The sequence below is a fragment of the Parasteatoda tepidariorum genome, chromosome 9 (genome assembly GCF_982258835.1).
Source record: "Parasteatoda tepidariorum strain Cologne lab strain chromosome 9, Ptep-v5.0, whole genome shotgun sequence".
In the NCBI taxonomy this organism is placed as follows: Eukaryota; Metazoa; Arthropoda; class Arachnida; order Araneae; family Theridiidae; genus Parasteatoda; species Parasteatoda tepidariorum.
In genome coordinates this window covers 14141443-14156144 of record NC_141763.1, presented here as the reverse complement: position 1 = coordinate 14156144, position 14702 = coordinate 14141443, and the positions used below count along the sequence as shown (strand labels likewise).

The following is a 14702-nucleotide window of genomic DNA, read 5'->3' as shown; positions in this document are numbered from 1 at the left end:
CGATCCCCGCCGACCGAAGACTCCCCGTGTAATAAATTGTGATTGATACACGGAAAATCTGTCGAGTCACAAAGTCCTCCATGTTCCCATAACAAATTATACCTCTGGGGGCACTGATCCAGGAGTTCCCTTGTCTTCTGGATTGGCTTAAAATTACAAGGCTGCAGAGTTCAACATTAGTAGACCCAAAATTGGGACGACTGTTCAACGACGGTTAAATGTATATAAAAAAAAAGTAATAAGTCTTTATTTAGAATAATTTTTATTTTTATGTAAATAAAAACCATAAATATATTTAATCAGAAGTAATTATTTAGATTTATTTTTGCTTTCTGATGTAGAAGTTTTTAACATAAACTGTGCTATGGTCCCGCATACTGTCATACCAATTATTGATGATAGAGCTTTTCCTTTTTCTAATAATAACATGTATATCTATATATATTATACCATACTCTAGTTATGGCTTGTAAGGTGCATAAATAGTGTATCTAGTAATGGATCATTGGTATGAGTTCGTTATCATATCTCACGTCAGAAATGGAAATAAATTAGAATTTTGACAGTATTGCAAAACATCTCTTCACTGAAAAAAAAAGTACAGTCAAAATTAACAGAATACGGTAAAATTTACCGTGTTGCTGACTCTATAGTAACTCCAAGACCCCGATTATTTTTACCAATGCGCTTTGGTAATGATTTTTTTAAATTAACAATAAAATATGGTTTTGTAATTGGTAATAGAGTTTGGTTAATGTGGAAAATTTGTTAATTCTATCATGATATCTTAGAGCATGACATTAACTGAGGAGGAGATTTTTTTCCCCTATTCTTACGCTGAAAGTGTCACATACCCACCACAGGACCTCAAGATCAGATGTGACAACTGCTGTCACAGCCCCCCGGAAAAGGTTAAAATTAATTTTTTCATTTAAACTTACTTTTCAGTTTTTATTTTTTACTAGGCGTGTGGTAATACGAACTATAATTTTGAAAACCAGAATTTCCGGTAAATCGTTACCATATGAATGGGAAAATTACAAAATTAGTGATTTAAATACTGTATATTTTACATTTTATTCAACAGACTTATGCTTAAAAAAAAAAAAAAAAAAAAAAAAAACAGAAATGTCATTATAATACAGTTTTTCCTCTGTGTTAAAAAAATTGAAATCTTAGTAGTTCCACTGGGCAATAGCAAGACAGTGAAAAAAAATTTATTAATAAATTGCAAAAAACTAATTATGGTGTTAGAATTGGAGTTGAAGGATTTAAATGTTGTTGTGCTGTGTATTTGCCTTGATTACCATTAAAATGTATCTGTTGTACATGATAATTTTGAAAGGTGACTGAGCTGGCGGCCAAAGGCTGTGAAGTATTAAAACACTTTACATTACAATAAGTTCACTAATAAAAATTACATAACTTCTTTTCCCCGTAAATGCTTAAACAACAGCAAGGAAAATAAATAAAATCTTATAATTAGATTTTGGTAATCCCGCAGTGGACTGATCGTTAAGACACGGTTCCCAGTAGATCACCGAAGTCAAGTATCTCTGGCTATGGTCAGTGTGCGGGTAGGTGACCACTTGGATCAGTTTGCGTAGGGACCGAGGGTGTGCGGTATTGGTCCTCGTTAGACTGTTCTACCGTAAAGTGCTCGACTTCGCTCACAGATTGGGCTACCAAAGCGGAGGAGCCATCCCCTCTACTGGGGATCAAAATTGCGATGGCATGTCTTCGGATCATCCTCGGGGATGCTTCCCAGACTGTAGCCAATAACCCATTACGCAACTCTACTGCGACATAAATGGAGTAACTACCTACCTTAAAATATTTTAATGTAACTAAAATATTTGGGTATTTATTATTTTTCTACGAATTAATAGAAAATATTCAGGACCCATTTTCTGCATGTTGATAATACTATTTCATTAACTTCCTAAGCACATAATAAGCAATAATACACTACTATCTTGTGTAATGGGGGGGGGGGGGGGAGAGAGAGCTGTGAATTTCCTTTTTTGTAGTAGCAAGTATTAAAGATTGTTCCTTCATCAGTGGTTACTTCCTATTAATAGTTTATTTAAGTGTTTTTTTTTTTGTATTTAATGTAATTTTCTGTCAGATTGACATAAATATTGTGAATATATAACTTGACAAAAGAACAAATTTATAACTAAATAAAAAAAACTCAAGTGATATTTAGTTGAAATTTAAATATTTTCTCATGAATCCTGGGGATTTAGGTGGATTTTCTTTCTTGTTTAATAAATGCGATTTTTCTACAGTAGATATAAACTGTTTTGATGGATTAATATTATTTCATTGTTAAAAGTATAAGGATTTATTTTGCAAAAAAATTAATAAAATGATGATACCAGTATACCAGAAAGTAAAACAATTGTACTAAGTAAATTATTATATTTCTCTTTTATTGTAAATATTTAAAAATAAAATTTACTTAGATTGCTGATACATTTTAAAACAAACAATTAATTTTCAATTTGGAAAAAAATACGAAAACAAACAAGCATTGACACAAAGAGCATAAAAAAAAATTCAAATTTTTTTAATGACATTTCGTTTATATCCTTTTTTTTTATAGCATTTTCTATATTTAATTTTTTTATTACTTATACAGGATAGAAGTTTTGCTTTTAAGAAACTAAATGAGACAAATTGAAACTAAATCATACAGCAGCCACTGAAATATTTGCTTTAGTCTATAAATGAATCAAAAGAGTAGAAATATATATTCCTCAACAGGTGATGCAAAAATAGAATGCCTAAAAAATAAATATAATATACCCAAAAAATAAATGAAATCGTTGATAGATTTTTCACAACGATTCTAAAAGAGGAGAGAGTTTTGCTTCTGGTTGCTAATGGCAACCCGAACTAGACCTAACCGCACAGATCATTAGTGTCACCAGTGTAGCCAGTTCGAATATTGAAACGAGACCTTGGAACACTGTCCAAATCAAATACGGCAACAGTCTTGCGTTAAAATCGTTCAAATTGCATTTCATGTTTGTATTCAGTATTATAATTTGCAAAAATTAATGCTTAGAAAAATACTCAAAAACTGAAAAACAGCTATAAAATTTTCATCGGCAAAATTTTCCTAGTTAAAAAATACTTTGATTCAAAATAAGAATAACATTCCGCAGACGACGCAAAGAGGGCAATGCGCATGCGTTGTAGCAGAATTCAGCATGGTTTCTACTTGAGGTGATGAACTTGTATTGAAAAATTCTGTAATGTCAACTAAAATGTGTGTTTTAAATTGTTTTGGGTGATAAGCGTTTGAGTGAGTTAGAAATTGTACAAATATGATCAATAAGGAAATATTCAATTGTTGAATACATTCATTTTTTTTCAAGTTTTCGTTCTTATTTGTAAAAAATTAAAGGTGGTTTGTTTAAACTGTCTCAGTTTCTGAGCAAGTGTCAAAGGTAAGTGTCGGTAAGACTTAATAGTTAAATGTTCTATTTTGAAGACCTATAAGTTAATCCTTTTCCTCCCATTCTGTTTAACAAGTTTACGATAATCCCCGAAGCCACAAAAATGTACCATTTTGCGGCTACTCTTGTGTTTAAGGAGAACAATTGAAGATTTGTTTACAAAAAATAGATTCCGAGACATAAACTAATAGTCTGCAGTATTTGAAAGAAAATTATATATTTTCTTTCATTTGCACTTCTTATTTAAAATAAAATTGTCTTATTTGATAGACATGATCAATTATAACAATTTTTAATTATTTTACATTAGATTTTTTCAAATATCTGTGCAAAACCAACAATCAATTTTCGCTCAGTATAATAGTACCTTATAGTACTTTTATTGTTCACTGTTGCACAGTAATACCCTTTGGCTACTGATTTATTTAAAAATCAAACTGGGTTAAAAAAATTAATGGCAGTAAGTTTTTGATTAATGTTGATAGGAATTTTTCTTATAATGATCCAATCCATTAATAATGGATTAGTTATCAGATATCTACATCATAAGTGTTATCAGTGTGAGTCGTTAGTTGCTAATGCATCTTTTTTGTGTCATGGATATTTCCATTTCATGATCTGGCACATGAACAATAACTAAGACACTCAATGGATTTTAAACTTGCAAATTTTTTTTAAGAAAACGTGTTGAGATTTTCCTTGGGGTGGCTACAAGTTATACCTTTTGAGTTTGTCCCTGTCTGTGATATTTTTTTTTTTTAGTTTCTTGCAGGCCGGTGCCTGAAATTCACCAAGACTAGGTGATTATTCTATCTCATATTCTGACACAGAAACCTTCTTGTGCATCAAAATTTAAATATCTCATTCTTTTCTAAGATCAAATTATTTTTGCCACTAGTCTCAAATTAAGTCCATGACAAGTCACAGTCATTAAATGAGAGTAATCGGGGGAAACTTTTATACCATGTAAATTGTGATTTCAAAGATATTTCCTTTTCTGTATCTGTTTGTGCCAATTGCAATCACGAAGGTGTCAGGATTTTTTTTTCTTGTATGCTATTTCTGGGAAGTTGCCAAAGCATGCTAATTTTTTGTGAGGATACGAATAAAAAAATTTCCTGTGAATTGTACCTTGCTTATAAGTTTTTTTCTGAATACCCATGAATAAAGGGTAGACATGAACTTCAAGTATTTGCGCTCTCCAGTTCATTTATTTTTTGAGTTGAAAAAACTGTGCATTATTATGACATTTTTCTGATTGTAGTTAATTTTATTTACAGTAATATAAGTGTAGAATACTTGCGTAGTTATCTGAAAATTATTGTTTTCCTAAGTAGTTACCCATATTGATTATATAATAAATAATCCATTAGAATTTAATTGCCTTCGCCTGTTTATGTGATAAAGCTAAGGAGTCTTCAGGTTTTTATGTTTGGCTTGCATGAGGCTTGTATTGGCTTGCAAAAGTAGAATATGCTTATGCTTGCATGAGGGGTAGGTACAGTACTGTCTTTGTGCACAGGCATAAAGACAGGGTACTCGGGGTCCTTGAGAATTTTACTTTTTATAAATTGTATGAAAAGAAAAAAACTAAGAACAAAAATATTGCATTATATATTTTTTTAAAAATTAATATATTCTTAAATCAGGGTTCATACTCCTCCTGAAATTCCTGAAAAACTCCTGAAATTAGCTTTTTTTTTCTAAGGGCCCTTATAACTCCTGAAATTGGTGTTTTAACTCCTGAAAATTAAGTTTTATCTCCTGAAAAATTTTTTACAAAAATAAAAAACGATTCTTATACGGAGAAAATAATTAATCATCCCTTTCGTCTTCCCATCCCTTTTGTCCATGGCTAGCAAATGAACTGTATAAAGATTGCCTGCTAAGTGTTGTTCCTGTGCCGGTTTATAATTTGAATCGAGCAATTCATTTGAATAGCCTCACTACAAAGGCTGAAATTTTATGGACTTTAAAGGTGTTAAGCTCACATTATTCCTACAAATCTTGTGAAAATGCAAATTTTCTTTTTAAAGCTATGTTTTCTGATAGCGAGATAGCAAGCAATTTCAGTTGTGGTGAGAAAAAAACTGCCTACCTCTCAGTTTTTAGTATAGCGCCATATTTTTTGTCTCTACTTAAGTCAAGAGTGAAAGAGGAAACCAATTATGTACTGCTTTTTGATGAAAGTCTAAATGATGTTAATCAATTCAAAAACTGGATTGTCATGTAAGATTTTGGAATGGTAACCACATAAATATGCGCTACTATTCTTCAGACTTTCTAGGCCATGCCACATCTGAACTTTTATTTGAAAAAATAACTGAGAAATGCTTTGCATAAATACTAAAAGTTTACTACAATTATCTATGGATGGCCCGAATGTCAACCTAAAAGTGCTAGACATAATGATGGAAAAAGTGAAGAATGGACACAATGTGTGAGCGACTAGATGTGTTGTTATACTGTGAGTTCTTGTCAAGTTCACAATATCCCAATTTGTGGAACGTAATTAAACCTCTACTTCTGCTTTCTCATGGCCATGCAACTGGTGAGAGAGGGTTTTCGGTCAATCGGTTGAAAATCTGGCAAACCAAACAATTGTGGCTAAAAGAATAATTGATGACCATCTACGATTTGTTGGTGTACTTAAAAAAGTCATTATTTCAAAAGAACTCATTGTTTCAGCTACAGTTGCACTTCAAAGATATCTTGCACATTTGGAAGAAGAGAAAGTAATTACAAATAATAAAGCTAAGGGTGAAAAAAGAAACATTTGGAAGATGATATACAAGAACTTAATAAAACTTCTGATGATTATTCTGATCAGGCAGAAAAAAATGTGATCTCATTAATTTCAAAAGCAAATGCCTTAAGGCGTCATGCTAAAGAAAAAATATCTAAGCTTAAAATATGTGAAGAACTGAATGAGACATATATGTCTTTAAAAAGTGTTTAAAATAAATAATATTTTAAGATCCTTTTTTTATTAATTTACTATTTTGTGGTTTTTTTTGTAATGTTGTAAATTTAATTTTATAAATAGCTATATTAAAATTATACAAAGTATATAATTTTCCCTCGCACCTCCTGAATTTATTGTATTGTACTCCTGAAAAACTCCTTAGAAACTCCTGAAATTTACTTTCTTAGAAAGAGTATGAACCCTGTTAAATGAAGAATGTGCATTTTTACCCCTTCTATAAATAGTGATTGGTTATCATGTAAACACAAATAATTTGAATAGTTTACAACCAGGAAATTTTAAAAAGTCAATCGAAATCTATTTCTCTATGTTAAAATGAAGTTTTTAGGTACTCATCTAATTTCTCTAGGTATGCTTGACTACCACCAACTCTGTTTAGTATTTATGATGAGTTAAATAAAGTAATAATTGAAAGAGTTTGAAATTACTGAGCACTATGGAACAGCAACTTTTAAACTGGTTATGCTTGATGTGCATTGAAAGATGTTTTAATAACTGACTTTAATAGTGTGACAAAATAATTCAAAACCTTTTGAATTATTTTCTTTGTTAAACCCTTATGTTATTTTAATTTAATTAATTAAATTGGCTTCTTGGTTTTGAAAATTATTTTATTATTTGAGAATTGCAATTAGTTAGCGCCTCATTTTTTAAAAAAAAATTATGCATTGTTTCATTGTTCTTTTATGTGCATTGAGTTTTTGGGGTGATAAAAATGTTTTTTAGTTTGTTAAAATCATTACATATCTTAAAAAGGCTTTATTTTATGTATGTTTAGTTTTTTAGTTCGATTAAAACATTTCTATTCTCTTGGGCCCCGCTTGCTATTACAGGATGCGTAGTGTTTTTGTAAAGTGCTTAAAGGTGCTTATTTTCGATTTATGTTTTTTTAAAAGCCCTTAAAGGTGCTTTTTTTCATTGAGTGTTTTTAAAAAGTACTTAATTTTCCCTTTTTCAAAATGAGATTTTTTATTTACTATGTTGATTTTTGCTTTGAATTATGCGAAAAGACACAGTTCTCGTTTCTTTATTCAACATTTTCACAATTAATTCAACCCCAATCTATTTTGGCATATTGTCAGTCCGTAGCGTATGAAAACGCCATTCATTTTGCATGATTCAAAATTTCATGATTTTTGACAATTGGCAGAAATAATGGTGAATGATTTGACATGACGGTTAAAACAAGGTAAAACCATCAATTGTCAAAAGCTTTCCAACCATGCCTAATTATGATATTTTTTTGAAGTGCTTAAAAATTAAACCCTATTTGCACAAATTTACAAAAGGAGGACCCTAGTTGAGAGAATGTGACTTAACATTTATTTTAAATATTTACAAATTACGAGTAATTTTTTCACAATTTTACAAAAACAGGACCTATCACAAAATGTCTGGACAGACCCCTGTATATTGACATGCACCGATGGACCAATATTGGGGTGGCTAGAATTTTTAATATTGGTCTTATATAGGGCCAATATCCGCTGTCATGGGGCCTATATTGGCTGAATAATGAATATAAAATATCTGGTGAATTTGACAGTTGTATATAGGGTTGATACTGGTTGTACAGTGACTGTAAAGTATCGGGTGAATCGGAAAATTCTATATGGGGCCTGTATTGAAAGATATTGGACCTTTAAACCCTTGTTGGGCCAAGATTCGTAAATATTGGTTCAATGACAGCCCAAGTTATTTTACTGTTAGGGTTGGTGTAAAGGCAATGACCATCTGTCATAAAATTTTACATTGTAGTAGTGCATTCTGTGCATGCACCAGTCTTTGGAACCCCAAACCAATGTTAATAATCAATTAGTCTGGCTCCAGTAGTTAATGGCCACTCTCTCTAGAAACCGGGAAAACTTAAACTTCTTAGGAAGTTTTAAAATACCACTAGTAAACTTCGAATTCTGAGAGAAATTCTTGCTATTTTAATAAATAATTAGAATTGATAATTTTGTTATTTCTATTTTTTATAGTAAACAAGCATTTTTTGAAATCAAACTTTTAATAATAATACGTAATTTATTAAATATGAATTAGAATTCTTAATTACTTATTTTTTTAATGTCTTGAAATTTTTATGTACAAAACAGCAAATTAATTCTGATTTAAAGAATAAAAAATTTTCTGAATATCTTATGAATTCTTAGTTTTTTGATATTTTTTATAACCGTTGTTGAACAGCCGGCCCAATTTTGGGTTTACGACTCCATAGCCTTGTAATTTTGAACCAATCCAGAAGGCAAGGAAACTCCTGGATCAGTATGGGAACATGGAGAACGGCAGATTTAACGGGCAGCAGTCACCATTTACTACACGGGGAATCTTCAGCATGTGGTGATCAAACCCACGACCTCTTGGACACGGGCCCAAAGCCGTACCAACCAGACTATCCCGATCCAAATTCTTAGTTTGTTAATTTTTAGATTACAACTAAAATCATATTACAAAATTCTGTAAAATGTTTAGAAATTAGACTCTGGAATTCTACAGGAATTTAGTTTTGTTTTGAGCTTTGTATCATGTAAATGCTCTGTGATGTTTTTAGTAATTTTTAACTTTTACTAAAGTCTTCCCAGGTCCTTCAAGTTCGTTATTTTTCAGCTGTGAGGGCTATTTTCATCTGATGTAACTCATAGAAAAACAAAAGTTTTATTGTATAATTCTCTATTAAGACTAATTTTAACATATGCTTCTGAAACTTGGATCCTGTCTCGTACGGATGAGGTTATGTTGGGTACCTCTAAGAGTAAGGACTTGAGAAGTATTTTTGGTGGACTTAAAAAGTGGTGTATGGCTTAGATCAGTGTTCCCCAACCTTTTTATCACCGCGGACCGGTCAAAGTTTGATAATTTTACCGCATCCCGCTGGGGGGGGGCGTTGATTGTTTATATTTTAGATTATTTTGATTTATTAATTTTAATTTAATTGTATTTAAACATGCCTTCAAAATAGAATACAGTTGCACCAAAAAATAAATATAAAGTGATTTAACATTTTAACTTACTAGAACGTTAAATCAATGAGAACCCTGAGCTTGTTTCTTTGCAACGAGACAATGATACATCACAAACATTAAAAAATTTATGTCACTACCTTCAGGGGCCTCTTTTTTTTAAATAAATAAAATTTTAATGGAACAGATATTTTTAATTTGGGGTGTAAACCTGGGAATTTAAATTCATTTTCAATGGAATGGGCGGCCCGGTATCATTTGAACCACGGACCGGTCCGCGGACCGGGGGTTGGGGAACACTGGCTTAGAGGAACAAATTTAGAGCGTTATCACTCATATAATGAACCTGACATTATTAACTTCATTAAACTAGTAAGAATAAAATGGACAGGCAACGTTATTAGAATGGATGGAGACCATATCACAAAAAGAGTTTATAATGCTAAACCAGTTGGCACACGAAATAAAGCATGCCGAATTTTTAATGGCCTAGAAAAGGACCTTTAGGTCTTAAACTTAAAAACGCTAGCAGGAAAAAGGATGACCTGGAAAAAAACTTCTTGAGAAGGTTAAGGCCCACCCTGGGCTGTCGAGCCATTGATAATGATGTTGAGGGGCTAATTTACCATTATAGCAAATGACTCATTAAGGAATTCTATCCTCCTTTGACATTTCAATATTAAATTTTATTTTAAAAAAGTTATCAAATGTTTGTTGCAGTTCATGCATTTTTTAGTTCATTATTACAACACATCACTGTTGGAACATTATAATTTTTTATCAGTCGAAATAATTTTATATTATTATAATTTTAATTTATATTACCTTGGTGTTTTAGTAATTTGTTAATCTAAAATCTTTCTCCACTGTTACAGGTAAAGCATGGCTCCTTCCACTACCATTGAAACTGTTACTGTTGTAAGACCTTTAAAAGTAAGTGCTATTTAAATTTTTCTAGATTTTTTTGATACAAATAATACATTAGTTATTCATAACTGCCGCCAACTCTACTGGATTTTCCACTAGACTACTGGATTTTGCCAGTTTCTCCTGGTCTACTGGTTTAATAAGAAAAATTCTGGTTTTTGTAGATTTTAAAAATTTCCTAAAATTGAGTAAATTTCCTTTTAAAATCCCTATTGTAATAAAAATTTTGCTCAGATTATTGCTTGCTTGAATATTTAGAGAAGTGTTACTAATACATAATAAAACGAGCCTCATTTTTAAAATCAGTTAACTATCTTTGATGAATTAAATGCCTATTACTATTCGAAATTACGAGTTACATAACATTTCAAGTTCATTTAACGTTAATCATAACTGGAAAATATTGCAGTTTTTCTATTTTGATGACTATAAAAATCCCTAAAATTCCCTATGTGTAAAATATTTAGTACATTTTGCATCAATTATCATGAAATTTATATTGTTCAGTAAAATCTACTGGATTTTTTCCTATCCATGTTGGCAGCTGTGGTGATCAATGGTCAGAACTAAGGTGCTACAAGTGATGGAATTACTGTGTCAGCTACTTTTATGTAATGTAATTTGCTCCTTTTTGAAGAAAAGAACATTAAGTTCTGAGATCCCAAAAAAAAAAAGAAATTAAATGCATTATCTCCTTGTGAATACACTTATAACTAGGGTGTGTAGCATTTTTAAAAAGTGCTTAAAGGTGCTTATTTTGGATTTGCAATTTTTAAAAACCCTTAAAGGTGTTTTTTTTTTACTCAAAGTTTGTAAAAAGTGCTTAATTTTCGATATTATAAAAATAAATTTTTTTCCCTTTGCCTTGTAGATTGTCGTCATAAATTACAAAAAAAAAAGCAAGATTTTTACTATTTCTCAGAAATATTCACCAGATATGAGATATTTTATCATGATTATGTTAAGTTTTTGGAAATGTTTTTGCATTTTGTTTATTTTATGTTTATAAATTAAGAACTTTAAATGATAGAAAAAAATAATTTTTTTTACTGCACATATCCTATTTATAATTTCTATTGGAAAGTGCTTAAAAATATTTTTTGAGTGCTTAATAGGTGCTTATTTTTTGTTGAAAAATCTAGCTGTTTACCCTGTATAACGTTACTTTAATAAAAGCACAAGGTTCAAGTGTAACCTATTTTTTAAACCCGATTGGTGCAAAGCTTACAGGAGTCCCTCCGTAAATGCAGTGAGAACATCCCTGATGTGTTATACTTTATTTATTCTTATCTTTAAATATATAACAAAATCACAAATATGTGATAATTTTATAGTATTTCTTGAAATAAATATTTACTGTCCTGAAGGACTTAAAACAGTTGGAGGATTGAAAGAAAAATTTCTAAAAATAAATAGGCTCATTTATTATTCAAACCCTTTCTTTTATTAATTTTTTCTTTTTGTATTCAACTTTTTTATTATTTTAATATGAGTATAAATTGAATCCTCCTGCAAATATAGTCTCCTGAAAACAGTGACTCTATTTTGAAAGTAGTTTGTAATCACTATTTGAAAAAAAAAATAGTTGTTAACTTCTAAAAACTAAACTAAACTCAGTGGTGCGACAGCCCATAGAGGGCCAAGGCCTACTGTGCCCACCTCCGTTTTTTTTGACCTTGAGCCCTGGAGTGCAGGAGCAGATGTTCTGTTTAGGTGGTCAGCCGAACACTGGGGGGAAATGTTAGTGATGTCCCCCAAAGCACAATATTATACTGAAGAAGGCTGTCCTATTGAAACAATTAAATTATTTGTTTTCCTCTATCATACCAATTCATAATTCCTTTTGTAGCACATTGTTTGTTTTTTTAAATTTTTTTTTTAATAGCAGTCACTTTTGTCTATTTCCCATTGGCCTTAGAAATGCCAGAATTGCTACTCTGTTGTCGTTACCTCGTCATGCAAAAACAAATTCATTTATAGGGTGGGTTACATTCACACAGAAGGAGCCGTGATGACTCAGGGGATAGAGCGTTCGCTGGCTGGTCCAATATCCTCAGTGGTAGACGGATCACGGGTTAAAGTCCCTTTGCCGTCAGGCTAACCTTGGGAGGTTCTCGTGGTCTTCCTCTCCATGTAACTCAAAAGCGAGTTAGTTCCATCAAAAAGTCCTCCATGAAGGCAAAATTTCTCCCAATACTTGATCCAAGAGTTCCCTTGTCTTCTGGATTGGGTTCAAAATTACAAGGCTACGGAGTTGAACATTAGAAATCGTAAACCCGAAAAATGGGTCAGCTGTTCAACGACGGTTATAAAAAAATAAAATCACACTGAAGAGAGGACATAGAACACAGAGATAAAGTTACATCCATGCCTATGGTGGGATTCGAACCCACAACCACCTGCCCCATACTCCAGTACAGTAACCACTAGACCAGTGATTGGCTTTTAGCGCATTGTTGCCTATACTCTTTTAGTTTACGCTTAAACACACTTGAATTTTTTACAAACTATTGTACTTTTTTAAATAATCCACAATATGGATTCATGCGATTTCTTTTATTATCACTGCACCAATTCATGATTTTTTTTAAAAGCTTTATCATTACACATTGTCACATGAATTTTTAGTTTAGTAAGACTATGCTCTTCAGTTTTTTTTTGAAGCAAAGATATCTCTAGTTATTCTTTATCTTTTTTTTGTCACACTTTTAGTCATGTGAAAATTCGCATGTTTAAAATTTCGAATTCTTTGTTTAATATTTTTAGTTTTAATTGTTTCATTCTGCTTTTTTCAAAAACTCAGTAAATGTTTGGAGATTTTGCTACCACTTTTTGTCAAAGGTTATGGAAGTATCGAAATAGTGGCTTGCAATTGTTTCTTTGAACTAAGTTATGTGTTAATAGAGTGTAAATACGTTTTTGCATCCAATTTCGTATAAAATATTGTATATAGGGGTACAATATTTTTTATATTAAACCTGAGACATATTTTTGAATTTACTCTTAAGTCATAACAGTTTATAGAAACATTAAACTTCAGTAATTAAGTTCTATTTTTCACTGTTACTTTTTTTTTCAGATATTTATTTATTTAAAAATTTTTTTTTTAAATAATATACCATAAAATTCCTAACTTGAAAGTTAGGAATTTTAACATTTAGCAGATGTTTGAAAACCGAATGTTTAGTTTATTCATACATACTAAAAATCAGTATTTTTAGAGTATTTCTCTCAAACCCTAGCAGATGGAATTTAGTGCAAAAAATGTCCAACGATTTTGTTAACTTTAAAGAATTTTTTCCAACTGAAGACTTAAATGTTTATTTTTTAAAAAAAAATTATTTATCAATGAAGTGACATAAAAGGATCATCCCTGGTGTAAAAACTAATAATTTTCAGGGTCAGAATTTTAGAAATTGGGGTTCTAGTGTGGCTGGATTTTATGCCAGTTATTTTACTGAATAATATAAGTTGCAATGTAAATTTTTGTGCTGCAAGTTGACGTGTTGTGGTGCGGAGTGATGTCAGGAGTAAGTGATGTGATCCAAAAGGCCACTATTTTAAGGGCTTGGATCAGGATAATACTAAGCCACGGAGAGCATTGAGGCCAGAATAGCCTGGTTGGTATGGTGCTGGACTCAGGTTCGTGAGAATGGGAGTTCGAATCCAGCCAGCTGAAGACTGGTATTGTAGTAAATGGTGACTGGTGCACTTTAAATTTGTCGTGTCACAAAGTCCTCCATGTTGTCATAACAACTTATACTTCTGGGAGTACTGAATTGAAGATTGAACGTTCTCGGGTTCAGGCTGAAAATTACGATCTGTGGTGGTTTGTATAGATCCGTCCTGAGTGATTCGTCTTTTTTGACATGTCCCTTTCATATCTGAAACTTTTTATTTTGTAAATGCAAAAATATTTTAATTCCGAGACCATAGTGTACTTTTGAAGAATGAAGAAGTTTTTTTGATTATAAGAGAAAATGAAAATTGTTGCTTATTTTCACTTTCGTTGAGATAAATCGGATTACGAATTTCGTAATATCGGTATTTTTAGTTCATTGTTTTTATGGAGATTCGTTTGGGAGTACGAAAATATTCGTTAAATAGAAATTTTCGCTATTCCGGTTTTCGCTAAAACGGGATTTGACTGTACTAGCTGAATACCCGTTCTGCAGGGTGAATGAAAAAGATCAATTAATCAGAAATGAACAACACTACGAAGTCATGCACAAAACTGAAAGGCATATACCAACACAATTGGAGAGCTTAGTTGAAGAACCAGGTCAGTGACATTTTTAAGGATATTTATGAGTCAGTGAAAGTAACATGAAGTAACTGCATCAATAGGGTACGTTTTAT

The 14702-nt window shown here is 31.4% G+C and overlaps 1 protein-coding gene across 2 annotated transcripts in view; it reads left to right on the top strand.

The window, feature by feature from the left end:
* The first annotated feature begins 2934 nt into the window (after positions 1-2934).
* Positions 2935-14702, top strand: part of LOC107439361 (transmembrane protein 47) — a 60511-nt gene continuing 48743 nt past the window's right edge. The window contains exons 1-2 of one of the 2 annotated variants that reach the window (XM_043054703.3): positions 2935-3458; positions 10292-10349. In XM_043054703.3, the coding sequence (XP_042910637.1) occupies positions 10299-10349 (51 nt within the window). In that variant the 5' untranslated portion in view covers positions 2935-3458; positions 10292-10298. The remainder of the gene's footprint in view (positions 3459-10291; positions 10350-14702) is intronic. The other variant, XM_043054704.3, reaches the window with a different exon arrangement.